We start from the raw sequence: 27,986 nt of genomic DNA on the forward strand, positions 1-27,986 counted from the left end.
ATCTCCTCCATGTCCTGCCTAACTCAGGAGGAGGATGAGTGCCTGATGGTGATGCTGGAAGAGCAAGATCATCCTTTGGTGGAACAACCTCCCACCAGTTCCTACGTTCACCAGCAGGAACCGGAGTGAAGGTGACCCCAGCTCCTGGGCTGGGTGATGGGGCAGCAGCTTCTTCTGCATCCACACTCTCCCATTGGCCAGGTTTGAAATTCAACCCTCCCTTGACCCAACACAGCCTGAAAAATCTCAAATTCTTGGGATTTCTGTAAAATTCTTCCCCCAGAGCTTTAGCAAAATAAAGGTGAGTGGTGTAGGAAGGACAGGACATGCTTCTTTCTCATGCCTTGATCTGTCGGGTGTTGCTCTGTTACTGCATCTCCCAGGACATATTTAATGGTCTCCAGACACCAGGAATTCAGCATCACACGTGTGGATGGTTCCCAAAACACAAAATCCTGCGTGCAGCCCCTGAGCAGCAGGCTCCGACCTGGATCCCTCCCCCCTGGGCTATATTTAGACAAAGCCAGAAGCACCCAATTTCCTTACAAAAAGGGACCAGACATCGCCCTGGCACTGTCTCAAAGAGGACTCACTGCCTGAATCCCGCTTAGAACTGAGGCATCTCTCCGTAAAGCCCAACTTCATACACATATTCCTCAAAAAAAATGGAATAAAAATCTATTATCACCCTTTAACCATGAGCAGGACCTCTCCAGTGATTCCTCGAGTGTTTATTATCAAGTCTAGCGAGGGGAAAAGCCACAATAAATCATATCCACACAGACACGAGCCAGTTTATAGCAGAAAGACGCAGTGTTTTATGCTCTGGGAACACCAAAAGGGCTCAGAGGGAGCAGGAGCCATGGCCATGACAAGGAATAGGTTGCCCAACATGAAAAACAAGAGGCAAAGTCAACGTTCAGGGGGTAGAACACAGCACAGGGAATCATCTAGGGCTGAGACGGAGGTGAGAAACACTTGTGATTAGGCAGGAGCCCCTCCACGGAGCATCTCCAGGTCAAGGAGCACACAACGACGTAAATAACCAGCACGAGGGAAGCCAAAAGGTGAAGGATTAGTGTGGAAATACCATGGCTTCGACAAAAAGCATCAGTATTTACTCCAGGCTGAAGCAAAAGCAGAGGCAGACGCAGGGCCGGGGTGCGAGTTGGAGGGTTCCTTCCCTCTCTCCCCATCGTGTGCTGCACGCAGCTGCTCACCAGTTAAAAAACAAAAATAGACTGAGATGAGCTGACCTGACGGGACACGGGGCTGGTACTCACATCAAGGCTTTTTTTCTATTCGAAAGAGCAGCAATAAGATAAAAAAAAAAACTCAAAAAAGGAGCATCTGGAGTACAGGGTCAATAAACCCACCGTGGCTCGGTGGGGCACACGATGACGCTTGGTGGCCTTTGCCAAGGGTCCCGTTGTCTGTCCTTGGGGCTTGTCATCCAAAAAGCCAGTGGCTCTCGTGGCCTTGGCTTTTTAGTGACAAGTCCAGGACGTTTTGCTGGCCACACAGCAGGAACTGGGGACACTGGGATGCAAGGGGGTAGTGGTGGTCGTAGGGGGAGACCACCCAGCTCTCCCCCGTGCGCGTCCACACGCTGGCCTTATGGGCAACTCAACTTGGCTTCATCTCAACCCATCTTTGGCCATAGAAATATAATACACACCTAAATCCACACCTACGTGCCCTGGCACATCACACCTGGGGTGGAGGGTACAGAAATAGGGGTGCAGTGGGTTACCTGGGACGGGATGGAGGAAGAAATAATGATAAAGAGCATTTTTAGAGATTTACCTACTGCTTAAGCTTTGATTGATACCCAAGAAAGATTTACGCCCTGGCACATCGCTTTGGAGCTCGTCCTGGGGTGGAGGGTACAGAAATTGGGGTACAGTGGGTTACCTGGGACAGGATCGAGGAAGAAATAATGATAAAGAGCATTTTTAGAGATTTACCTACTGCTTAAGCTTTGACCCCATAGTGATACCCGAGGCAGATTTTGCACAGCTTATAAATGGTTAAACTGCAGAGGATCTTCTTTTAGAGAAGAAATGTAGCTATTTTAGCAACCATCCCAAATGGTTTCAAGGACTTAGTAAGATAAGAAAGGATGTAGGTGGCCCTGAGAACGTGGTGACCTGAGATAGGGATGCAATAAATACGGACATTGTCTGACACACAGGTGGTAGCAGGGAGATCATTAGTTTTAATGAGCAACTAAGCAGTTAGAGTGTTTTGCCAACACGAAAAGTGAGCCAAAGGCCAGGTGAAGAAGATGAAGATTGAGGAAGAACCGACCCTCACTCAAGACGAGGACCACCAGAAGGCACAACTAGGCATGCCTCAAAAGCTTATTATAATATGTAAATGAATTGTCAGAAATGTAATGAACGTGCTAATGTTTTCTTAGAATGACATTGACTATGTATATCTGTTGTGTATAAATTTAATTTGAGAACAGTATTTGAGGAGCACAACAGGAGGAGCCACCCCCTGTGCACCCGGTGCCCCAATAAAGACCGCCTGCTTTCTGAACTTCAAATTGAGTCTTGGAAAGTTTTATCAGCCCGTTTGCGATGACAATATATAATTTTTACAGGGTAAGATCCCTCCTATGTCCCCTTCACCCAGGAAGGTGACACACCAGCAGGCGCTTCCCACCCAAAATACCTGCAACCAAAACCCATTGCAAAGCGACGCTGTGGTTTTTCTACTTCACCTTTCTGGAAAGGTTTTAAGTTTCCTTCGAAATCTGATCACCCTTTCAACCATGACAGGTCGAGAGCCTCTTACCTCCTCCTCCTCCTCCTCCCCACGCCAAGCCCTTGGCAAGCCCGGCTTTCACACGCCAGCCCAGCTCGTTTATTATTTTGGAGGGGAGGTGGCAACATTCTTCTCCTCTATTTGGATTGAAAACCCAAGCCAGCCAGCCAGGCACCACGCCGGCATGCATTTTAATCCTAGACCAAAAGAATTTCAACTCTTCTTTCCTGCTTCTTCTTAGCAAGCCATTTTAAAGCTGCTGAAGTCGAGGGAAACAGATCAGTTTGGGGAAAAAAAAATTAAAAAAAATTAGGAAAAAAAAAAAGCACAAGTGAAAACTGGAGTTTATACCAGCTTTGCAAAGGTGTAGAATAAATCAGGGGAGGAGGGGGTGAGTCCCTGGTGCTTTTAGCTCTTTTTTGGGTGGGCAACACCTGATGGATTTTTAGTTGTATCTTTAAAATCCCAATAAAATTCAAGTATCCCAGAGTGTTTCAGTACTGCAGAGATGGCATAGCTTTGTAACTGGAAATGAAGAGACTAAATATTGCTGGTGTTTGAAGGCAGAGACAAGTAGATGCAGCTTGTTTTGCCCATATTCCTGTTCCCCCTCTGTGCTGAAGCTGCAGAGACTTTCACCCGGAGCGCAGGAAAACCGAAATAAAGATCAACTGGGAAGGGAACACCAAACACCAAACACATGCCCTTTGCAATAATTATTGGGAAGGGAACACCAAACACATGCCCTTTGCAATAATTAAAGGGGATCGACATCCTAAAATTCAAGTACATCAAATAAAGTAACCCATCCAAGTTCAAAGGTTGTATTCCCCATTGGAAAGAGGGACTGAAATTCCCATTGGAAAGAGGGGGGAAAAAAAAATCAGCTTGGCTACTGAAATCCCATTGCCAAGTGGTTTTTGGCTCAAAATTTGTGGCTAAAGGTTGACAGCCCTCGGTGTCAGCGTCCCCAGGAGCTGGGATGGCACCTTGAGCTGCTGGCACCGCTTCCTCCAACGTGGGGCTGGGGTTTTTTGGAGGTAACCTCTCTGGTGAGCCCTTGGCTCCGGAGCTGGCGGCGCCCAGGAGCCGGGGTGGCAGATGAAAGCGCCCGGTCCCGCTGGCTGGCACCCACGGTTACACCGACTACACCGCAAGTTACGGCACGATAAAAACTCACCAAACCTCAGAAAACTCAGCTTTGCAACTGCCTCCACCTCTCTGGGGGCAAACAAAGTCCCACGTCTACCCCTTTATTCTCTAAAAGTCTATTTTTTTTGCACCTTGCAGTCCAGGGGCTCAGGACAGACACCAGGCAGTGAAATATTGAGCAAAGTTGGGTGATACAAAGAGCCTGGTGGAAAAGCAGCCCATCCTGTAAAACAAACAACATTCCAGCTTCTACCTCTCCCTTGCCTTTCAGGGTAAACCCAACAAAATTGCTTTAATTAGTCATCACGCTGGTGCCAGGCTCCCCAGACTGCACGGGGCAAAAAAAAAAAAAAAAATAATCATTATTTAAAATTAGTCACTCTTCCATCAAAGGATCAATATTCCTGGCACAAGGGTCGGCATTCCTCTGCTGCTTTTCCGTGTCTGCATTCCTGCACCTCCTGCCATCGCGCTGACTGCGGCCGGGTATTGCACCACGTGAGTCATGGCCCCGCTCTGATCTCTGCGGGGTCACACGTTGGGGCCAAAACGGAATTATGTGATGACTGCAAACATTGGAGTCATCACAGAATGGTTTGGGTGGGAAGGGACCTCAAAGAACATCCAGTGCCACCCCCTGCCCTGGGCAGGGACACCTCCCACCACACCAGGTCCCTCCAAGCCCCCTCCAACCTGCCCTTGAACCCCTCCAGGGATGGGGCAGCCACAGCTTCTCTGGGCAACCTGGGCCAGGCTCTCACCACCCTCACACCAAACAAGTTCTGCCCTTCATCTCATCTAAATCATCCCTTTTTCAGTTTAAAACCACCCTCCTCGTCCTGTGGCTCCCCTCCCTGATCCAGTCCCTCCCCAGCTTTCCGGGGAGACCTAATAGCAGCCTTCCAGTACCTGAGGGGAGCTACAGGAAGGCTGGGGAGAGCCTGTTTAGAAAGGCCTGCAGTGACAGGACGAGGGGCAATGGCTTCAAGCTGGAGGGGAACAGATTTAGACTGGAGATGAGGAGAGGGCTCTTCACTGTGAGGGTGGTGGAGCACTGGAACAGGTTGCCCAGGGAGGTGGTTGAGGCCCCATCCCTAGAGATATTCAAGGAGAGGCTCGACGAGGCCCTGGGCAACCTGGTCTAGTTGGGGGTGTCCCTGCTGACTGCGGGGGGGTCGGACTAGATGGCCTTTGGAGGTCCCTTCCGGCCTGGGCAATTCTATGATTCTATTCCTGGAGCCCCTTGAGGGACTGGAAGGGGCTCTAAGGTCTCCCTGGAGCCTTCTTTTCTCCAGGCTGAACCCCCCCAACTCTCTCAGCCCCCTCTCCCAGCAGAGGGGCTCCAGCCCTCTCATCATTTTCCTGGCCCTCCGCTGGCCCCGTTCCAACAGCTCCATGTCCTTCCTGTGCTGAGGACTCCAGAGCTGGACACAGAGCTCCAGGTGGGGTCTCACCAGAGTGGAGCAGAGGGGCAGAATCACCTCCCTTGACCTGCTGGCTACGCTTCTTTTGATGCAGCCCAGGATGCAGTTGGCTTTCTGGGCTGCCAGTGCACATTGCTGGCTCACCTCAAGCTTCTCCTCCACCAACACCACCAAGTTCTCCTCCTCAGGGCTGTTCTCCAGCCATTCTCCACCCAACCTGGATTTGTGCCTGGGATCGCCGTGACTCAGGTGCAGGACCCTGCCACTTGGCTTGGTTGAACTTCATGAGGTTTGCACGGCCCCACCTCTCCAGCCTGTCCAGGTCCCTCTGGATGGCATCCCTTCCCTCCAGCACGTTGACCGCCCCACACAGCTCGGTGTTGTCAACAAACTTGGTGAAGCTGCTCTCTATCCCACTGTCCACATCTCTGACAAAGAGACCTGGTGTTCAGCTCAAAAGCCTGTGCATGAAGGATTTCTTCCAGTCACCCCCTACGTTACCATCTCAAGCCCAGCATTATTGATATTGTATGATGTTCTGCAGCTTCAATCAAATCCTTCCAAAAACCTCCAGCTCATCCATAAAGTTCATTATCGGCTGGATGATCAAAGGCTTCGCCAAACGCTCCCTCCCCACGAGATGACAGTAATTCCATTAATTATTCCTTATCAAACAGGTTTTCTATTACTCCCTTCAGAACTGAGAGAAGACACAGTGACCTCTAACTATTTAAAATTCCCTCCCACTTGTCCTTTTGAGCATTTCTGGGATATTTGTAATAAATCCCAGCGGAGAGATTTATAGATCCCACTCCTTTGATGCCCGTGGCTGTTGCCTGTTGACTTCAAATACCTCGTGCCTGGTCGATGACGTCTTCCCACAAAACCTGGCAAATCCCTCACTCCTTAAAAAAAACAAAAAGGAGGGATTGAATCCTCCCTCCCTCCCCCTTCCCCAAACCTCCTACTCTGCCTTCACCTCGGCTCAGCCCCGTCTTAGTATTTTAGGTCACAGGTTGCCAGATTCAGTTGGAATTTGGGCTTTTAGTGATTTGTAGCTTCAGTTTTAATCCTGGAATCCACCCACAAACGCGCAACGCTTTGTTGTAGGGAAAGCAGATCCCGCCCAGCTGGAGAACAGCTTGAAAAAAAATAAAAAAATCAGTTTAAGTCAGCAAACAAGTTAATCCAGATTAGCTTTCTGCGCATAAAGTGCATTAATAACGCTTCTGTAGCGGCCGAGGGCTGAGCAGAGCCAGGGGGCTGTCAAAGAGCAAGGCTAATACAGATTACGTGCTCCGAGGGCAGTGGATTTAGGAAAACAGCTCATTTTGGATGGAGCAGAAGAGCAGCACGCTCAGAGGAAGCCCCCCCGGAGAGCAATAGAATAAATCACACAGCACACGGCGATCCGTGGGGCAATATCTGGGTCTTCTTCAGGTAATTCCTCACTAGACTAAAGGTGCAAAAAGGCTGCAAAAATTGAAGGGAAAATACACACAAATCTACAAGGGCTTTACTGAAAACGAGCTCTGAAACGGTGGTGCCTTCTTCACACAGAATCACAGAATGACATGGGGTTGGAAGGGACCTCTGGAGATCACCCAGTCCAACCCCCAGCCAGAGCAGGTCCACCCAGAGCAGGTCCCACAGGAACGTGTCCAGGTGGGTTTGAATGTCTCCAGAGAAGGAGACTCCACCACCTCTCTGGGCAGCCTCTGCCAGGGCTCTGCCACCCTCAAAGTCAACAAGTTCCTCCTCATGTTGAGGTGGAACTTCTTATATTCAAGTTTGTGCCCATTCCCTCTTGTCCTATCCCTGGACATTGCTGAAAAAAGGCCGGCCCCATCCTCTTGACACCCACCCTTCAAGTAAACCTTTAATCTGAGACAATTTCATGCCTAGACAAGGCCCCATGCCCTGCTAAGTCAAAATATCAAAGAATCAGAGAATCTTCTAGGTTGGAAGGGACCTTAAAGATCATCTTGTCCAACCATCAACCTAACTGACAAAAATAGACCCCCACACAACAAACAAGAAGCATCACCATCACTAAACCATCCCTCCCAGCACTACATCAACCTGTCTCTTGAACACCTCCAGGGATGGGGCCTCAACCCCCTCCCTGGGCAGCCCATTCCAATGGCTGAGAACCCTTTCCGTGAAAAAATTTTTCCTAATATCCAGCCTGAACCTCCCCTGGGGCAACTTGAGGCCATATCTCAGCACGTGTTTAAATCCTCGTGATCTCTATGTGACACGTTGTCCTCTAAGTGCTTTGATGAATCAAGGAAGTCCCTTGCTGACATGTTGTGGGCCTTTGTCTCCTGCTCCTCATGCAGACATTGGGGTGATGGGTCTGGTGGCAAAGCAGGGATGCTTTTTGGGCAGCTGGGAAGTGGGGAGCTGCTGGGGTGCGCATACGGAGTTTTATTTCATGGGCCCTGAGTGCTGAACCAGGGACTTAAATCTAAAATTTTAGCAATCATTAGCTTTGCTACTGCTTCTGTGGGTCAAAGCTCTCGCCATTTTCATCAGCAGAAGACAACCTGATCCATCATTTTCCATGAGGTTTTCATGGAAGAGAACTGGGCACACCAGCGTGACAATAAATAAACCAGAGCTTGGACTTTCCAAAAGCATTTAAACCCCATGGGAAACTGGGAAGTGGGGAGCTGCCGGGGTGCGCATACGGAGTTTTATTTCACGGGCCCTGAGTGCTGAACCAGGGACTTAAATCTAAAATTTTAGCAATCGTTAGCTTTGCTACTGCTTCTGTGGGTCAAAGCTCTCGCCATTTTCATCAGCAGAAGACAACCTGATTCATCATTTTCCATAAGGTTTTCAGGGAAGAGAACTGGGCACAGCAGCGTGACAATAAATAAACCAGAGGTGGGACTTTCCAAAAACATTTAAACCCCATGGGAAACCAGTGGTTTTCTCTCGCCATTTTCATCAGCAGAAGACAACCTGATCCATCATTTTCCATGAGGTTTTCATGGAAGAGAACTGGGCACACCAGCGTGACAATAAATAAACCAGAGCTTGGACTTTCCAAAAGCATTTAAACCCCATGGGAAACCAGTGGTTTTTGACAAAAAAACCCTCTCTTTGGCATTGCAGGTGGCAAAGACACAGTATTTCTGTAGGGTATGGATGCATCCATCCATTATTATTATCCATTCATCCCGTAGGAGGACGAGGAAATCTTTGAAGAGCGCGATGACTTCACCAGAACTTCCTGCAGCGTCTCCTGGACTTGTCCTGGCAGGAGGCTGCGCATGGGTTGCTTCATAAATTATGACTTGGGAATATGAAAGTTTTGCTGCCTGCTCGCTCCCTGTTTATTTACCTTTAGAAAAAATGAAATTTGCTCCCTGGGAGAAGCGCCTCCCGGAGGGCTCAGACCCAGCCACGAAGCCACAAGGACTGAATTTTTGTCATATTTTTGACTACGTGGCCCAGCAGAGCAGGCTGAGGCAGCTGGATGTTATTGCAGTACAAATAACAAGCTTTATTTAAGTGTTTTCCCCTCAATGGGTAATGCTTTCTCTGCTTTTTCTTCCAGAAACTTGGAAGCAGGGTGAAAATTCCCCCCTACATTAAGCAGCGCTGTCAACCGAATCGCTTAATTCCATCAGCAAATACATTTGCCTCGATGCTCCTCACGTGGAGGTCTGTTTTATTTTGAAGCCAACCACGCTCAGCCTCCTCTAAATTGTCTTACTCACAGACGTGGAGGATGATCTGCTGTAAAAGCAGCCAGCAAAGACCCCTGAGCACCTCCGGGTGGGGAAACTCATTGCTTTCACGGAATTTCATGGAATTTTTAGAGTTGGAAGGGACCATAGACATCATCCAGTCCAACCCCTCTGCTGAAGCAGGATTGCCCAGAGCTTGTCAGAGCATGTTACTCAGGAGCATCCAGGTGGGGCTTGAAGATCTCCAGAGAAGGGGACTCCACACCCTCCCTGGGCAGCCTCTGCCAGGGCTCTGCCACCCTCACCCCAAACAAGTTCTTCCTCAGATTTCAGTGGAACTTCCCATGGTCTCCAGTTGTGGCCTCCCCAGTGCAGAGCAGAGGGGGAGAATGACTTCCCTTGACCTCCTGGCCACACTCTGCCCTACACAGCCCAGGACTCCATTGGCCTCTTGGCCACAAGAGCACACTGCTTGCTCATTGTCATTTTGGTGTCCACCAGGACCCCTAGATCTTTCTCTTCAGAAGTTGTCTCCAGCAGGTCCACCCCTAACCTGTACTGGTGCCTGACATTTTTCTTCCCAGGTGCAGGACCCTACACTTTTCCCTGTTGAACCTCTTCCTATCCCATCCCTCCAGCAGCACAGCCCTCCGGGGTGTCACCGTGACTTTACCCTTTGATGGTAAAGACTTGAGGCTGGGGGCTCCGTGAGGTTTCTATCTATGGGGACACAAAGCCCAGACTCTAAGGGCAGCTGCGGAAGGAACCTGGGTGAAAATACCCAAAACCAGAAAGCAAAAAATCCCACTTTTAACTTTTCCAGAGAGCAAGGAGCCAACAACCACGGCGAGCAGCTGCTGAATCCCTATTTTTTGGGGGGGGCAAAGTGCTTGTGTTGTTGGCAGAGCTGGATGTCACACCCAGCAGGTGACAGCCACATGATGACGCCGACGCGTGTGCCCTCGTTACAGCTTCCTGGGGTAAATCTGAGCAGAAAAAGGGGCGAGTGGAACTTTTTCCAGGGGGTACTTACTGTGCGAGAAGCGCTGGGTGATGGGGGTCCCGGGGTAGGGGTAAGTGCGACTCTCCCACTGAATATTTCCTTCTTGCACTGCTTTGATAAAGCCGTGATAACACTGATGGGCCACACCTAGGTGGGGGAAAAAAAACAAAAAACCAAAAAAACAAGACGTCAGCAAAATTTGGGGCACGTTAGGAACAAACCGTACCCGAGCAGTTGCACAAGTGACAGCGATTTAGAAAGAACCCCCTGGATTTACATGATCAACTCGCTGGTGGAAGTTGGAAGGATTAAAGAGAATAAAATGTGGAAATCGGCAGCGTTCGCTGAACTGGTTCACTGTATTTCCAAACAGATTTTACATATATATATATATATGGATACATCAGCTCTAGGAGGGTAAAGCAAAGCCTTTGGGAAAGGCAAACACGTGATGCCTCTGTGGAGCTGGTTTTTAGCCTTCAGTCTCCTAATCACACAGCCACCCTTCACTTAATGGACCTTAGAGGATAAATAATGTGCAAAAATGAATTTTTAAGAGCGTGCACTTAACTACTGCACAGGAATCCACACTAAATATGAGAGGAGACATCGGTGATATAACTTAAGTGTCCTTTAGGTGAAAATATCCCTCCTTAGCCATGCGAGGGAGAGGATCTGGCTGACAACGGCCCCAGATCTGTAATTAATTCTGTGTATGGAGTATATGTGTGTCTGTGTTTGTGCTGAGAGGGGCCAGAGACTGCTCCCCGTGGCAAAAAACCAAAAATATAGAGATTTATGACCACAGCAGCTCAGCAGATACTCGGTGGCATCTCGCAGGGAGGGTGCCACAACCTGCCAAGATTTTTTCCCCAACGATTTGCTTCGTGAAAGCCTCATGCCAGGAACACCTCCAGCAAGAAATCACACTCCGGGATATAAAGAAGGAAGCTTTGGGGTTTTTTTTCCAAAAAAAACCCCAAAAACAAACAAACAAAAAAGCCTGGGGTCCTCAAGCAGCTGGTTGCCAAGAGTCACGCGGGAAATGTAATCGGAACTAGAGGATTTCATGGCAGATGTATCCTGACAAACAGGAAAAATTAACCGGGAGAAAACAAACCCAGTGTTTACCTCGAGTGACCCCTCTGCTTCATGGCAAGCAGGTTAGTGATTACACTCCCCCTTTTTCTTTTTTTTTTTGGCTATAATTGCTGCAAAAATGGCACGGCTGCCCCCGCACCGCTCATCCCCTGAGACGTGGACAACTCACTCCGGTGCCACGTTGTGTCTCGGATGGTCCAGGGATGTTTCCCACAGTCTTTTTTGGGGTGAATCACCAGGTGCTTGGTCAATCCAGCTGCATCCTCTGCAGCTCTTCAGGGTGCTCCAGGAACAAGCACGCGTGAGAAAGAGCACCCCAAGGGCCACGGAGACCTTTCAGCAGCAGCGCGTGTTGCCGCTGACCCAAAATTATGCCAAAAGAATGATTTTGGGCAACGTTCGCTCCTGAAATATCTGTGGGGGTTTTTTTTAACCTCCAGCCCGTTAAACTCTGGGCAAGGCAAAAAATGTCTGGAATCCCAGCGATGCTTTCACATGCACGGAAGAGTCCAAAGACAAATCAGACATCACCCCAAGGGTCTGCCCAAGGTGTTCTTCCTCTCCTGACACCCCTCTGCATTTTCCAGAAGAAAAACATTTACCCTCCTGCAGCAGCCAGGCTTCATTTACTACAGATTTCACTGTGGTCTCCTCTTCAACTGCCTATTTTTTTCATGAGGCTTGCAATCAAAATGTGGGCTTCATTTCCTACAGATTTCACTGTGGTCTCCTCTTCAACTGCCTATTTTTTTCATGTAGCTTGCAACCAAAATGTGTCCTCTCAACAGAAATACAACAGAAATCATTCAATGGATTAAAAAAAAATACTGGAGAGGAGAGTTTTCCTTGTATCCTTGTCCAAATTGTACCTATCTCGTTGTTGTATTATATATATCTAGCATTAAAATATCCCCATGAGGCTTGGGAATTAATGCCGCACGCAGGCAGAGTGGAGTATCTGTATCTCAGGGCTACTCTTTCAGGAAGTCTGAATATGTAGATCTGTGTTAATGTAGATTTTCTATAGCACTTATCTTCACAGGTTTGTTTCCAGCCCAAAGCATAAGCTTTGGGAACGCTAATTACTGAGCAAGAGGCAAACGAAGCACAATTACAGCCGCGTTAGATATGGGATGCTGGCAACGGGGGAATGCTGTGGGGAGGGAATGAAGCCTGAACGTGAGGTCAACAGCACTGCACCTCAGCAGCACACGAGGAGCACTCCAAAAAGCAAAAGTGGAGGTTTGGGGTTTCATTCTTTTAAAGGACAAGATGCTAAGGGGCTCAATTTTGCACCGTTATTAGAACATCTTCAGCAAAGCAACTGATCTGTAGCTATTTTTCACAGAATCATAGAATGGTTTGGGTTGGAAGGGACCTTAAAGATCATCCACCCCCTGCCCTGGGCAGGGACACCTCCCACCACACCAGGTCCCTCCAAGCCCCCTCCAACCTGCCCTTGAACCCCTCCAGGGATGGGGCAGCCACAGCTTCTCTGGGCAACCTGGGCCAGGCTCTCACCACCCTCACACCAAACAAGTTCTTCCCCACAGCTCAGCTCCATCTCCCCTCTTTCAGGGTCAAACCCTTCCCCCTCCTCCTAGGGCTCCCCTCCCTGATCCAGAGTCCCTCCCCATCTCTCCTGGAGCCCCTTGAGGGACTGGAAGGGGCTCTAAGGTCTCCCCGGAGCTGACAACGGCCCCAGATCTGTAATTAATTCTGTGTATGGAGTATATGTGTGTCTGTGTTTGTGCTGAGAGGGGCCAGAGACTGCTCCCCGTGGCAAAAAACCAAAAATATAGAGATTTATGACCACAGCAGCTCAGCAGATACTCGGTGGCATCTCGCAGGGAGGGTGCCACAACCTGCCAAGATTTTTTCCCCAACGATTTGCTTCGTGAAAGCCTCATGCCAGGAACACCTCCAGCAAGAAATCACACTCCGGGATATAAAGAAGGAAGCTTTGGGGTTTTTTTCCCCCAAAAAACCCAAAAACAAACAAACAAAAAAGCCTGGGGTCCTCAAGCAGCTGGTTGCCAAGAGTCACGCGGGAAATGTAATCGGAACTAGAGGATTTCATGGCAGATGTATCCTGACAAACAGGAAAAATTAACCGGGAGAAAACAAACCCAGTGTTTACCTCGAGTGACCCCTCTGCTTCATGGCAAGCAGGTTAGTGATTACACTCCCCCTTTTTCTTTTTTTTTTTGGCTATAATTGCTGCAAAAATGGCACGGCTGCCCCCGCACCGCTCATCCCCTGAGACGTGGACAACTCACTCCGGTGCCACGTTGTGTCTCGGATGGTCCAGGGATGTTTCCCACAGTCTTTTTTGGGGTGAATCACCAGGTGCTTGGTCAATCCAGCTGCATCCTCTGCAGCTCTTCAGGGTGCTCCAGGAACAAGCACGCGTGAGAAAGAGCACCCCAAGGGCCACGGAGACCTTTCAGCAGCAGCGCGTGTTGCCGCTGACCCAAAATTATGCCAAAAGAATGATTTTGGGCAATGTTCGCTCCTGAAATATCTGTGAGGGGTTTTTTTAACCTCCAGCCTGTTAAACTCTGGGCAAGGCAAAAAATGTCTGGAATCCCAGCGATGCTTTCACATGCACGGAAGAGTCCAAAGACAAATCAGACATCACCCCAAGGGTCTGCCCAAGGTGTTCTTCCTCTCCTGACACCCCTCTGCATTTTCCAGAAGAAAAACATTTACCCTCCTGCAGCAGCCAGGCTTCATTTCCTACAGATTTCACTGTGGTCTCCTCTTCAACTGCCTATTTTTTTCATGAGGCTTGCAATCAAAATGTGGGCTTCATTTCCTACAGATTTCACTGTGGTCTCCTCTTCAACTGCCTATTTTTTTCATGTAGCTTGCAACCAAAATGTGTCCTCTCAACAGAAATACAACAGAAATCATTCAATGGATTAAAAAAAAATACTGGAGAGGAGAGTTTTCCTTGTATCCTTGTCCAAATTGTACCTATCTCGTTGTTGTATTATATATATCTAGCATTAAAATATCCCCATGAGGCTTGGGAATTAATGCCGCACGCAGGCAGAGTGGAGTATCTGTATCTCAGGGCTACTCTTTCAGGAAGTCTGAATATGTAGATCTGTGTTAATGTAGATTTTCTATAGCACTTATCTTCACAGGTTTGTTTCCAGCCCAAAGCATAAGCTTTGGGAACGCTAATTACTGAGCAAGAGGCAAACGAAGCACAATTACAGCCGCGTTAGATATGGGATGCTGGCAACGGGGGAATGCTGTGGGGAGGGAATGAAGCCTGAACGTGAGGTCAACAGCACTGCACCTCAGCAGCACACGAGGAGCACTCCAAAAAGCAAAAGTGGAGGTTTGGGGTTTCATTCTTTTAAAGGACAAGATGCTAAGGGGCTCAATTTTGCACCGTTATTAGAACATCTTCAGCAAAGCAACTGATCTGTAGCTATTTTTCACAGAATCATAGAATGGTTTGGGTTGGAAGGGACCTTAAAGATCATCCACCCCCTGCCCTGGGCAGGGACACCTCCCACCACACCAGGTCCCTCCAAGCCCCCTCCAACCTGCCCTTGAACCCCTCCAGGGATGGGGCAGCCACAGCTTCTCTGGGCAACCTGGGCCAGGCTCTCACCACCCTCACACCAAACAAGTTCTTCCCCACATCTCAGCTCCATCTCCCCTCTTTCAGGGTCAAACCCTTCCCCCTCCTCCTAGGGCTCCCCTCCCTGATCCAGAGTCCCTCCCCATCTCTCCTGGAGCCCCTTGAGGGACTGGAAGGGGCTCTAAGGTCTCCCCGGAGCCTTCTCTTCTCCAGGCTGAACCCCCCCAACTCTCTCAGCCCCCCCTCCCAGCAGAGGGGCTCCAGCATTTTGCAGAAGCCCAATTTTTGAGTGAAAGGGGGAAAACAGCAGGCGAGGCTAAAGCAAAGCAAAGAGCAGCTGAGATACAAATCTGTGGTCCCACAATTTAAAAGAAAACGCCCTCTCACTGCAGCTGTTTGTACCTTTGATTAGTCGATACCACTGTTTGCAGACAAGGGCGGCCGTTTTGTGCTCCTGATAGGGCGAGAGGAAGGAGAGGATATATTCCAAAACCTCTTCTGGGAGCTCCAACATCGATCTGTTGTGCCTGGTCTCCTCGACCTCCAGCTCAGCGTGCGGCTCCTCGTCTTGCTCCATCGTCCCTTCCACCGCGGCGTCTTCTGGATCCACGGCCATGAAACCGTCATCTTCACTGTCCGAGGAGCTGGCCATGGCATTCCACTTCACAGCTTCCCGGGGGGAGGGAAAGAAAGAGACAAGGGTAAGGTCTTCATTAAAGAAAATTAAGAGCATCACAAATGCCTCCACGTTGAGCTCGACCGCGGCAAACTGAATAGAGGATGTGTATTTTACAAAGCTTTGGAGGATGCTGCACACAGTTGAGGAAGGAGCTGTTCTCCATTGGCACAGCATCTTCCCAGGCCACCTCCTCGTCCCTCATCAATCTCAGCCTAAAGACAGCACCAGAGAGAGAAAAAAATACACCTGCTGGAGGAATTGCAGCCTCTCGACCCCGTGCTGCCTTGCTGGGTGCAGGAAGGCATCACGGCACTGCACCAGTGGCCCCAGCTTGTTTGTAACCATGGGGCCACCAAACCCAGAGCAACCCCAGGATGGGACCTCTTGCAGCCCCTCCTCCCCTGTGAAACCAGTTTTCCCAGTGAGGCTGCTTTACCCTGAGCAACTTCTCAAGGGGGAAAAAAAAATAATCCCTGTCCATTCTCCCTTAACACCCTCCTTTTTTTTTTCTTGCACAGAGCTCTTGCCGGCAGGAGGTGAGGAAAGAAACGCCCCCCCCCCCAGGATTTACTGCTGCTGAAAGGCTGGAATATCAAATATTGTACCTCCAGCTATTCAGAACATCTGAAGTATAAGGTAACGCACCGATGACAGAAATACATCATGAAATAAATCCATCTTAACCACTCTCTGCCTCCAGTTTGGCCAGTTGGCAGGGTCTGCAGGTAAACCCATGCCCGTTGCTGCAAAACAAATCCCCGGACCCTATTTCCTAGGCAGCAGCTGACTCGTTTGGGGGAGAGCAAGGGGAGTTTTCCAAGACCAAGGGATACAACTGCTCCGTGATCGCTCCTGCATCGATAGCTCCAACCAAAATAACCCACGAGGATGACACAGGGACTTTCTTTTCCAGAAATTGCAGTCACAAAATCCCTTTTTAGCTTTTTCCTTGCACAGCAGGTTGTAAGGTTTTTTTTGACAGTTGGACAAGATGATCTTTAAGGTCCCTTCCAACCTAGAAGATTCTGTAACGAAGGACCCAAACCAGAGCAAGCTCTCAGCTCTCTGGCCAAGGCCAGGTTGGAGGGGGCTTGGAGCAACCAGGTCTGGTGGGAGGTGTCTCTGCCCAGGGCAGGGGGGTTTGGAACTCCATGATCTTTAATGTCCCTTCCAACCCAAACCATTTTATGATTGTCTTGTGTCACTCAGGGTGAGTTTGTCCCCACACCTCGAGGCAGAGGCTCCCCAGCCACCCCCAAGTCCCCAGTGGACAAGGACGATGGGACACGGATCAGCACATTCCATGATTATCAGCCATTGGAATGGGCTGCCCAGGGAGGTGGTTGAGGCCCCATCCCTGGAGGTGTTCAAGAGACAGGTTGATGTAGTGCTGGGAGGTATGGTTTAGTGATGGTGATGGTTCTTGTTTGTTGTGTGGGTGTCTATTTTTGTCAGTGAGGTTGATGGTTGGACAAGATGATCTTTTAGGTCCCTTCCAACCTACAAGATTCTGTGCCCGAGATTCTGTGGGACAAATCCCACCTGCAGCAAGTCCAGGAGCAAACCTGCTCCTTGAGAGTGAAGACCAGACACAGCTTTTTACCCAAGATACTGAAATACAAATACCTTGCACCACCTTGGTCATAAAATAAGAGTATTTTATTTTTACCAAACTCTCAGTAACGCAGAGGGAATTTAAGTTACCTGGCTATCAGGAATAAACTAAGCTGTTAAAAACTTCCAGCGATGCAAACTCTACTGTCTCCCCCAGCTAAACCCAGGGTTTTCCCATCCTGGCACACACCGAGCCCAAGAGCCATGGGAATAGCAGCCGGCGGAAACGTGGAGCGGAAAAGCTTCCCATGACAACTAATTTATGCTTTAAAAAAAAAAAAAAAAAAAGCCATTTGACAGCATTACTCTCTACTTTTGTCACGTTCCCCGACGGAGCAGCTTCAGAAAAATATCCATGGGGCTGTCAATCTCCGGCAGAAACCACGTCAGAAATTAAACTGGCTGTTTTCATCCCAACAGATGCTCTGCACGTTTTTCCCCCCCCCCTTGTCAGAACCCCTTCTCCCAGTCAATGTTATGACAGAAAAAGGCTGAAACCCAAAAACGCTCCGACATGAGCACCGCCGCCGCCAGACTGCGTTACGCAGCAGAGAATCTTTGGGAAGTCGTGCAGTAAGAAATGGAAAGCTTTTTTTTTTTAAAAAAAAAAAAAAAAAAGGGAGGGGCGCCACAATCTCAGCCTAAAGACAGCACCAGAGAGAGAAAAAAATACACCTGCTGGAGGAATTGCAGCCTCTCGACCCCGTGCTGCCTTGCTGGGTGCAGGAAGGCATCACGGCACTGCACCAGTGGCCCCAGCTTGTTTGTAACCATGGGGCCACCAAACCCAGAGCAACCCCAGGATGGGACCTCTTGCAGCCCCTCCTCCCCTGTGAAACCAGTTTTCCCAGTGAGGCTGCTTTACCCTGAGCAACTTCTCAAGGGGGAAAAAAAAATAATCCCTGTCCATTCTCCCTTAACACCCTCCTTTTTTTTTTCTTGCACAGAGCTCTTGCCGGCAGGAGGTGAGGAAAGAAACCCCCCCCCCCCCAGGATTTACTGCTGCTGAAAGGCTGGAATATCAAATATTGTACCTCCAGCTATTCAGAACATCTGAAGTATAAGGTAACGCACCGATGACAGAAATACATCATGAAATAAATCCATCTTAACCACTCTCTGCCTCCAGTTTGGCCAGTTGGCAGGGTCTGCAGGTAAACCCATGCCCGTTGCTGCAAAACAAATCCCCGGACCCTATTTCCTAGGCAGCAGCTGACTCGTGTGGGGGAGAGCAAGGGGAGTTTTCCAAGACCAAGGGATACAACTGCTCTGTGATCGCTCCTGCATCGATAGCTCCAACCAAAATAACCCACGAGGATGACACAGGGACTTTCTTTTCCAGAAATTGCAGTCACAAAATCCCTTTTTAGCTTTTTCCTTGCACAGCAGGTTGTAAGGTTTTTTTTGACAGTTGGACAAGATGATCTTTAAGGTCCCTTCCAACCTAGAAGATTCTGTAACGAAGGACCCAAACCAGAGCAAGCTCTCAGCTCTCTGGCCAAAGCCAGGTTGGACAGGGCTTAGAGCAACCAGGTCTGGTGGGAGGTGTCTCTGCCCAGGGCAGGGGGTTTGGAACTCAATGATCTTTAAGGTCCCTTCCAACCCAAACCATTTTATGATTGTCTTGTGTCACTCAGGGTGAGTTTGTCCCCACACCTCGAGGCAGAGGCTCCCCAGCCACCCCCAAGTCCCCAGTGGACAAGGACGATGGGACACGGATCAGCACATTCCATGATTATCAGCCATTGGAATGGGCTGCCCAGGGAGGTGGTTGAGGCCCCATCCCTGGAGGTGTTCAAGAGACAGGTTGATGTAGTGCTGGGAGATAGGGTTTAGTGATGGTGATGGTTCTTGTTTGTTGTGTGGGTGTCTATTTTTGTCAGTGAGGTTGATGGTTGGACAAGATGATCTTTTAGGTCCCTTCCAACCTACAAGATTCTGTGCCCGAGATTCTGTGGGACAAATCCCACCTGCAGCAAGTCCAGGAGCAAACCTGCTCCTTGAGAGTGAAGACCAGACACAGCTTTTTACCCAAGATACTGAAATACAAATACCTTGCACCACCTTGGTCATAAAATAAGAGTATTTTATTTTTACCAAACTCTCAGTAACGCAGAGGGAATTTAAGTTACCTGGCTATCAGGAATAAACTAAGCTGTTAAAAACTTCCAGCGATGCAAACTCTACTGTGTCCCCCAGCTAAACCCAGAGTTTTCCCATCCTGGCACACACCGAGCCCAAGAGCCATGGGAATAGCAGCCGGCGGAAACGTGGAGCGGAAAAGCTTCCCATGACAACTAATTTATGCTTTAAAAAAAAAAAAAAAAAAGCCATTTGACAGCATTACTCTCTACTTTTGTCACGTTCCCCGACGGAGCAGCTTCAGAAAAATATCCATGGGGCTGTCAATCTCCGGCAGAAACCACGTCAGAAATTAAACTGGCTGTTTTCATCCCAACAGATGCTCTGCACGTTTTTCCCCCCCCCCTTGTCAGAAACCCTTCTCCCAGTCAATGTTATGACAGAAAAAGGCTGAAACCCAAAAACGCTCCGACATGAGCACCGCCGCCGCCAGACTGCGTTACGCAGCAGAGAATCTTTGGGAAGTCGTGCAGTAAGAAATGGAAAGCTTTTTTTTTTAAAAAAAAAAAAAAAAAGAGGCAGGGCTGCACTAAAAAAATATATAATTAAAATAATTAAAAAATGGAGGGTTGGGGCTTTTCCAAGTGAATGGATCTATCGTTGTGAAGTGTGTGTGTGCTGATTTCCATCTCAACACAGAATCACAGAATCATCCAGGCTGGAAGAGACCCTCGGGATCATCGAGTCCAACCATCTACCCTACTCTAAAGTTCTCCCCTACACCATATCCCCCAACACCACATCTAAATGGTTCTTAAACACAGCCAGGGATGGGGACTCAACCCCCTCCCTGGGCAGCCTGTTCCAGTGAGATCATTGGCCTTCTTGGCCACCTGGGCACACTGCTGGCTCATGTTCAGCCGACAGTCAACCAACACCCCCAGGTCCTTTTCTGCCAGGCAGCTCCAGCCATTCCTCCCCCAGCCTGTAGAGCTGCAGGGGGTTGGTGTGACCCAAGGGCAGGACCTGGCACTTGGTCTTGTTGAACCTCATCCCGTTGGTCTCAGCCCATCCATCCAGCCTGTCCAGATCCCTCTGCAAAACCTCTCTACCCTCCAGCAGGTCAACACTCCCACCCAACTTGGTGTCATCTGCAAATCTGCTGAGGGTGCATTTGATCCCCTTCTCCAGATCATTGATAAAGAGGTTGAAGAGAATGGGTCCCAGTACCGAGCCCTGGGGGACACCACTCGTGACCGGCCGACAGGGAAGGAGCCAAACCAGGACCCCAACCTCGGGATGCGATTCTGCCGGAGCCAGGGAGGTGGGAGGAAGGAGGGTCGTTCCCTACCCCATGGCTCAGACCCTCCAGCAGGTCAACACTCCCACCCAACTTGGTGTCATCTGCAAATCTGCTGAGGGTGCATTTGATCCCCTTCTCCAGATCATTGATAAAGAGGTTGAAGAGAATGGGTCCCAGTACCGAGCCCTGGGGGACACCACTCGTGACCGGCCGACAGGGAAGGAGCCAAACCAGGACCCCAACCTCGGGATGCGATTCTGCCGGAGCCAGGGAGGTGGGAGGAAGGAGGGACACGTCCACCCAGCCGGAGCAGAAGGCATTTCACACCCTAAAAACGTGCTAGAAAACCCAAAAGGAAATGCATTTACATCCCGATCAGGTAGGATGCATGGCTCAGGAACAGAGAGAGCAGCACACGTCCACCCAGGTGGAGCAGAAGGCGTTTCACACCCTAAAAATGTGCTAGAAAACCCAAAGGGAAATGCATTTCCATCCCGATCAGGTAGGATGTCACACCTGCAGGTGACAACGCCGAACATAAGCCTCGGCTCGACGGGTTCACACAAGACATCTGGTGTGTTACTAAGGCTTAGAAGCAAAGATTATGTGTTTCCCCAACAGTTTTGATTTATCCTTTAAATAATGGTCAAAACCCGCAAGAGGGAATCAGCTGAGAAGCGCAGGAACGCACACCTGGCTTTATTTTATATTTTTATTTTATATTTTTTATATTTTATTTTATATTTATTTTTTTTTTTTTTAAATGCCAATTTTGCTCCTCTGGAGGAGGCTTGGGAACACCACAACCCAGACAGTTCATCACAGGCACCAAACATCTTGGGGGTTAGAAAAGCATCTCTGCGGCCCGTTTTAAAAAGGCAGGAGGAGCAGGGAAACCCCTTGGTGCCTCCCAAAAAAGCACATGCTTGAGCAGATCCGGGGATGGAGAAGCTGCACTGAAGTTTTGTCTGTTCTTACCAGGCCACTTGATAATATTATAAATATTCAAAGGCATCCACTTTGCTAGATCCTCCTTTTCTAAACGTTTGAGGGTAAGAAATAACCATCCTCCAAGCCTTCACACCCACGCTGTGTTATTTTTCTTCAGGAAAACAAGGCTAGCAATAAACACAACTCTCAAAAGGCAAGTCCCCGTCAAAATAACCCTTCAAGCTTGACCTGCTGTCGAGGCAGATTTTGCTTTTATGGCACGGGAACACGGGAATAACCACCCCCGGATGGCAAAACAGAAAAAGCTCTGTCCTATAACCCTGCTCCAACATCAAAAAAAAAGGGGGAAAAGGCTCAAGAAAGCCAGGCAGTTGGTAATAGGGAGCAAACAGATCCCCAGCCAGCTCCTATTACCAATTATTCAGCAGATCCACAGGAGGAAATCCCATGCCCATGTTTTCACTAGTTATTCCACGAGCAGAAGGGATTGTTTCCATCCCGTCTGCATTTCGGGGGGATGCAGTAGGTGCTTTCTCACTCATCCTGGCTCTTCACTTGCACTGAGCCAAGCTTTAATTTTAGCCCGTGTACAAACTGATCTCCCAGCACTCAAAAAGCCGCAGTAAAGAGATTGAAGCAGTCGTATCTCGTCCAAAAAGCACACGCAATTCAATTAACTTGCCCGGACGGATCCAGAAGTCACTTTCTACTTGGACCGACCGCTGCGATGGCCAACACGAGCCAAATAAAGCATCATATTCTACTTTCCACCCTACAGCTTTCCTTGCTCTGGGAGAATCACCTTTATATCCCAGCAGCAGCAACGTTTTACAGCGTTCAGAAATCCCCCCGAAGCCCTGACCGAGGAGGGATGGCAACTGCTTAAAATAACACGCAAAAGAAACGCTAGAAGGGCAATCGAAAGAGAGCTCTGCCAGGGCTGATCAAATTTGCCTGGCCCTTCTCAAAAAGCTGCATCTCTGCCAGTTGGCAAAACGTTTTTATAAATCTTTTCCTCCTCTCCGAGCACTTCCATTTCCCCCCCTCTCTCCTCCCCTCCTGAAATTATTTAAGAGCCTGCTATTTATTCCGCTAAAGCAATTATCCGCTGCAGTGGAACAAATAAGATGAGGAATATTAAAAGGGAGGTGAAAAAAACCACGGGGTTTAAGCACTTCTTAAAGGTTTCCCTACCTGCAGGCACCTCTCCTGGCCCCACGGATGCCAAGTCACAGGCGTGGGTGGCATCGGTGGTCCCCATCCCGAGCTACCTCCTCTTCTCTGCAACTCTCAGCTGCTTTAAGTGCTTGAACCCGCAGGGTTTTTGACCTGGCTTTTTTTTTTTTATCTTTTTAAAAAAAAAAAAAAAAAGTCAACTGATTTTAGGAGGGGAAAAAAAAAAAAAAAGCCTCCAAGGGAAAGATCTTGAATGAAAATAAGAGGCTGTGAAGTAGTACTGAGTCAGAGCACATTAGTCATAAGGGAATGTTCATTTTCACATGCCATAAAAAAAAAAGAAAAAAAATATTTCTCTCTCCAAAACATAATCATAGAAGCTACGTTCTCACCCGGGAAAAAAAAAAAAAAAAAAAAAAAAAAAACAAAGGAATTCTACGTGGCAACAGTTTCCCAAATAGAGGACCAATGAAGTCCCTATGAACCTAAACAGTGCATTCCTGACAGAGAACAATAATATGACAAGTAATTAAAGCAACTGAGAACAGAGAGCATCCAGTAAAAGCCAGGTTCCCACCCGGGAAAAAAAAAAAAAAAAAAAAGAAAAATACTAAAGGTGTGTGTGTGAAAGGACCCAGCCCCGGCTGGCAGGAGAAAGGGACTCAACAGTTAATTGGCAATCAAGAGGCACGGTGTTAATTTAGGGGTGGCAGATAGAGACTGCCTCTAACCTGCTTCAGACTCTTTGCAACTGCTTATTCTGCTTGTCAAGGGCCCCATGGGCACAGCTGGGGGAGCATTTAGGGAGACATTTAAACCTTTTAGGCTTATTCTCTTACCCAGTTAAAAAAAACAAAAGGCCTATTCCATCAGACATATTTAATAGTAAGTTTCAGGCTGCTTTTCCCTGAAAAAAAGAAAACTCCTATCTGTATTGGGATTATTTTTACATTATATTTTCTTGTTTGCGTCACACAGCTGTGGCATCAAGGGCTCCAGTGGCAGCTCTCCCTGCTCCAGTTTGGCTTTTGTGACTACCAGTTGCCCTACAGAAGCCCCAAGCCCTTTTCCAAACACATAAGAGGAAAAATAAAGTGCTATTTCCTAGGTAGAAGCACATTATTTCATGAAAGCGACAGCACATGGAGTGAAAAAGATTCAGAGGGCTCTCCCTGCTCCAGTTTGGCTTTTGTGACTACCAGTTGCCCTACAGAAGCCCCAAGCCCTTTCCCAAACACATAAGAGGAAAAATAAAGCGCTATTTCCTAGGTAGAAGCACATTATTTTATAAAAGTGACAGCACATGGAGTGAAAAAGATTCAGAGGAGGGATAAGTTAAATAAAATGATAAGTTAATATAAGTTAAATAAAGTTAAATAAAATGATAATTCATGATAAGTTAAATAAAATTATGTTTCCAGCCCCCTTGAAACTTGCACCAGTTAGAGGCGACCCACGAGAAAATCAACTGCTAGAGAGTTCAGCAATGGGGGAATAGAGAAAAAAAAGGAGATTTTAGGCAAGAAAAAGAACACAAAGCCCCTGGGAAACGGAACGATGAGCAATATCCTGTCTGTGCTGCCGGGGAACATTGTGGGGGACCTCGGGGACACCTGCACCACGCTTTTCTTCTTGGCCCTGCAAAACAGGCAATTCCCAGTTCTTTGAAGCTTTTCCCTTCAGTCCCCTTTCAACAGGAAATTGGGTTGGCTTCTTTTTTTTTTTTTTTCCTTTCATATAAGACCTGGCTTCACCCTTGAAAAAGAAAGGTTTCCTAAATTCCACCTGCAAGTTTGGAAATTCCAATATACAACGTTCTGCACTATCTCCCTGCCACGTGCTTTGCCTGTAAAACCAGTAATGAAAGAGCATGATTACAACTGGGTTTTAATTGATATGGTTATAATAAAAAGGGTTAGAGAGTTCAAGAAAGCACAGCATCACAGAATGCTATGGGGTGGGAAGGGACCTCTGGAGATCACCCAGTCCAACCCCCGGCCACAGCAGGGCCACCCAGAGCAGGTCCCACAGGAACATGTCCAGGGGGGTTGGAATGTCTCCAGAGAAGGAGACTCCACCACCTCTCTGGGCAGCCTCTGCCAGGGCTCTGCCACCCTCACAGCAAACAAGTTCCTCCTCATGTTCAGGTGGAACTTCCCATGTTCAAGTTTGTGCCCGTTCCCTCTTGTCCTGTCCCTGGGCACCACTGGAAAAAGCCTGGCCCCATCCTCCTGACACCCACCCTGGAAGGATTTAGAGGTGTTGATCAGATCCCCCCTCAGCCTTCTCTTCTCCAGACTGAACAGACCCAAGTCCCTCAGCCTTTCCTCAGCACAGAGATGCTCCAGGCCCCTCAGCATCCTCATCACCCTCTGCTGGACCCTCTCCAGCAGTTCCCTGTCCTTCTGGAACTGGGCAGCCCAGAACTGGTCCCAGTGCTCCAGCTGGGGCCTCCCCAGGGCAGAGCAGAGGGGCAGGATGACCTCCCTCCACCTGCTGCTCACACTCTTCCTCATGCCCCTCAGGATGCCATTGGCTTCTTGGCCACCAGGGCCCATTGCTGGCTCCTGGGCATCCTGTTGGCCACCAGGACTCCCAGGTCTTTCTCCTCAGAGCTGCTCTCCAGCAGGTCCCTCCCAACCTGTGCTGGTTTGGGGGGGTTCTTCCTCCCCAGGTGCAACACCCTGCACTTGCCCTTGTTGAACTTCACCAGGTTCCTCTCTGCCCTCCTTCTTGAACATCCCTCCCACCCTCAGCTAGTCCAGATTCCTGTTCATTTTTATGCTAAATTTTCAGAAGAAAACCCAAAGCTTTGCTGGAGCTCTATAAAGTTAATGTATAAACATAACATGATGCAGCAAGATTTATTGCACAAACAGCACGGCAACCTAAAAATAAATTCTGCCTAATCTCTCTTCCTACAAAATTAAAGCACTGAAAATAAGAGAAATTGAGGTTTCTTCTGGATTTATTATAGGAATACAGGCCTAGACAGCAAATATTTTATGTATTTGTTCATGAGATGTCCCTGCAAAATGGTGCTAAAGAAGTCCACATATCAAATATCCAACAAACCCCCCCAAATGCATCCATAACCAATGGGATTTGGAGACTTTCTAGTTTTTTAACAGCATTATTCCCCTTAAACCAGCTTAAGTTGCTTAAAAGCTGTTGATATCTGGCTTGATAAGCACCGACACCCCAGAAAAAAAGCTGTTATATTAATTATTTAAGCACTGCTTGAGCTCGCAAACACACTCGTTGGTCAACCAGCCCCCAGTTTAACCACACTGGGCATTAAATACATTTATCCTTAGGTTAAAAAGATGATTTGGAGGGGTCAGATTATCCATACACGGGGCACTCTGCTCTTTGGGTTTCCCTCATAGAAATTCCAGCCTCCACATCCATGTCTCAGACGGGTTGACTTAGTGCTTAGTGATGTTTTTTTTTTTTAAAATCAGAATTAGGTTGATGGTTGGATTCGATGATTTCAAAGGTCCCTTCCAACCTGGACATTTCTACGATTTTGGCTCCAACTCTGGGATCTCAGTAATGGGCTGACTTAGTGCTTAGTGATTTTTTTTTTTAAATCAGAATTAGGTTGATGGTTGGATTCGATGATTTCAAAGGTCCCTTCCAACCTGGACATTTCTACGATTTTGGCTCCAACTCTGGGATCTCAGTAACCTCTCAACAACCCTCCATCCCTCCAACCAAGCTGAAAAAAAATAAATCTGTAAAGTCTGAATATCAACCCCAGGTGGGGTTTTCTGGGCACAGAAAGGGTCATTCCAATAATTTAGACCCAAATTTGGCCTGCTTTGATAAATTTTCTGCTCAGGTGCAATAATTGGCTGGACTCTGTCTAGGTTTGCTCTTGCCATCCATCCCCTCCGCTGAAATCACCCGAAATTCAGGGTGGAGATGGAAATAAATTCAGGGCAGAGATGGAAATAAAGAGGATTTGGGGCTCACACGCTCCCTCTACTGGCTCCCCGCGAGCCGTTAATTCAAATTATTCTCGCCTGAACTTCTCCCGAGGCAAAACAAATAATCATGATTCATTTCAAAAAATCGAAGGCAAAACTGCACGTTGGCCAGAAAAATGGAGCGATGCCTAAACGAGCAAATAACGAGGCTTTGAGACTGGAAAATAGAGGATTTGAGAGGAAGGCGTGCAGATGCTTCTCCTGCTGTAACATTTGCTGTCGGAGGATAAACATTTTGCACAGGGGGTGTCCGGATAAAAACACGATTTTTTGCAATTTTTGGTACCTCTCCAAACCTGTCTGAGATGATTCATCAGCAAGAATTCCCACTGCATAACAAATAATTGTCACCTCCCGCCTTCGTTAAGGGGACGCAGCAGGTCTGGGGCTCAGGGCAGCACTCAGAAAGCTGCAGTTCAATTAATTACTTTAAGGACCGTCTGTAAAAATGACACAGCACTCCTTAATTTCTACAGGTATCTCCTAAACTGACCAAAGCCACTAAAATTAAGCTGTAGGAAGGTTTCAGGCAAAGGAAGGTGAATTTACAGCTGAGCCGCAAAGAAAACACAAATTACTGATGTAAAACACAACCTACTGATGTAAAAACCAGTCTAGTTTTTTTGTTTGACTGGATGAAAAATAAGTCCGAAAACACAACATCCTTTCTGTATTTACACTTCCCTACAGCCCAATGCCCATTTCTACATCCAAGCAGCCCAGAAAACCTGCTCAGACAAAATAATTACATATAAAACATGGAAATATCTTAGAGAAGCGTTTACTAACAAAACTAGGAGGTTCCCAAACATGTTGGGTGACTTAATTCCTCATTTTTTTTTTTAATTTTTTTTTTTTAACAGACTGCATTAGACGCTTATTCAGTGCGGTTAGGATTATTTATTTTTCTTAAATAAACTCTTTTCCTTTGCGGAGCGTAACCCCATGAATCCAACCGGCTGCTCCCAGCACAATTCCCACTGAAGGGCTGCCCACGCCGAGGGAAACCGCAGTCCCCGAGGTGCCCACGTGGCACAGGACAAGCAGCCGGCGGCGAGCGGCAGGGCCCGACCCGGCGCACGACTTCCTTGGCCAGGGAAGCCCTGGATCACATCCACCTCCTCCAGCCCAACAGGCAGCTCGGGAAGGAGAAATAAATGTCATTTCCTACCATAGAGTCATAGAATTGTCTAGGTTGGAATTCCTTGGCCAGGGAAGCCCTGGATCACATCCACCTCCTCCAGCCCAACAGGCAGCTCGGGAAGGAGAAATAAATGTCATTTCCTACCATAGAGTCATAGAATTGTCTAGGTTGGAAGAGACCCTTGGGATCATCGAGTCCAACCATCTCCCCTACTCTACAAAGTCCTCCCCTACACCATGTCCCTCAGCACTGCATCTAAACGGCCCTTAAACACAGCCAGGGATGGGG

General features: G+C 48.2%; 1 protein-coding gene across 2 annotated transcripts in view; it reads right to left on the reverse strand.

Moving 5' to 3' along the window:
• FBXO42 (F-box protein 42) overlaps positions 1-27,986 on the reverse strand; it is a 75,008-nt gene that overhangs the window by 33,713 nt on the left and 13,309 nt on the right. The window contains exons 1-3 of one of the 2 annotated variants that reach the window (XM_014951888.1): positions 22,581-22,650; positions 15,160-15,426; positions 10,086-10,202 (exon numbers count right to left, since the gene is read on the reverse strand). In XM_014951888.1, the coding sequence (XP_014807374.1) occupies positions 10,086-10,202; positions 15,160-15,426; positions 22,581-22,647 (451 nt within the window). In that variant the 5' untranslated portion in view covers positions 22,648-22,650. Of the gene's footprint in view, positions 1-10,085; positions 10,203-15,159; positions 15,429-22,580; positions 22,651-27,986 lie in introns of those variants that run through there. The other variant, XM_014951889.1, reaches the window with a different exon arrangement.

This window comes from Calidris pugnax, unplaced genomic scaffold (genome assembly GCF_001431845.1).
Source record: "Calidris pugnax isolate Ruff unplaced genomic scaffold, ASM143184v1 scaffold205, whole genome shotgun sequence".
NCBI lineage: Eukaryota > Metazoa > Chordata > Aves > Charadriiformes > Scolopacidae > Calidris > Calidris pugnax.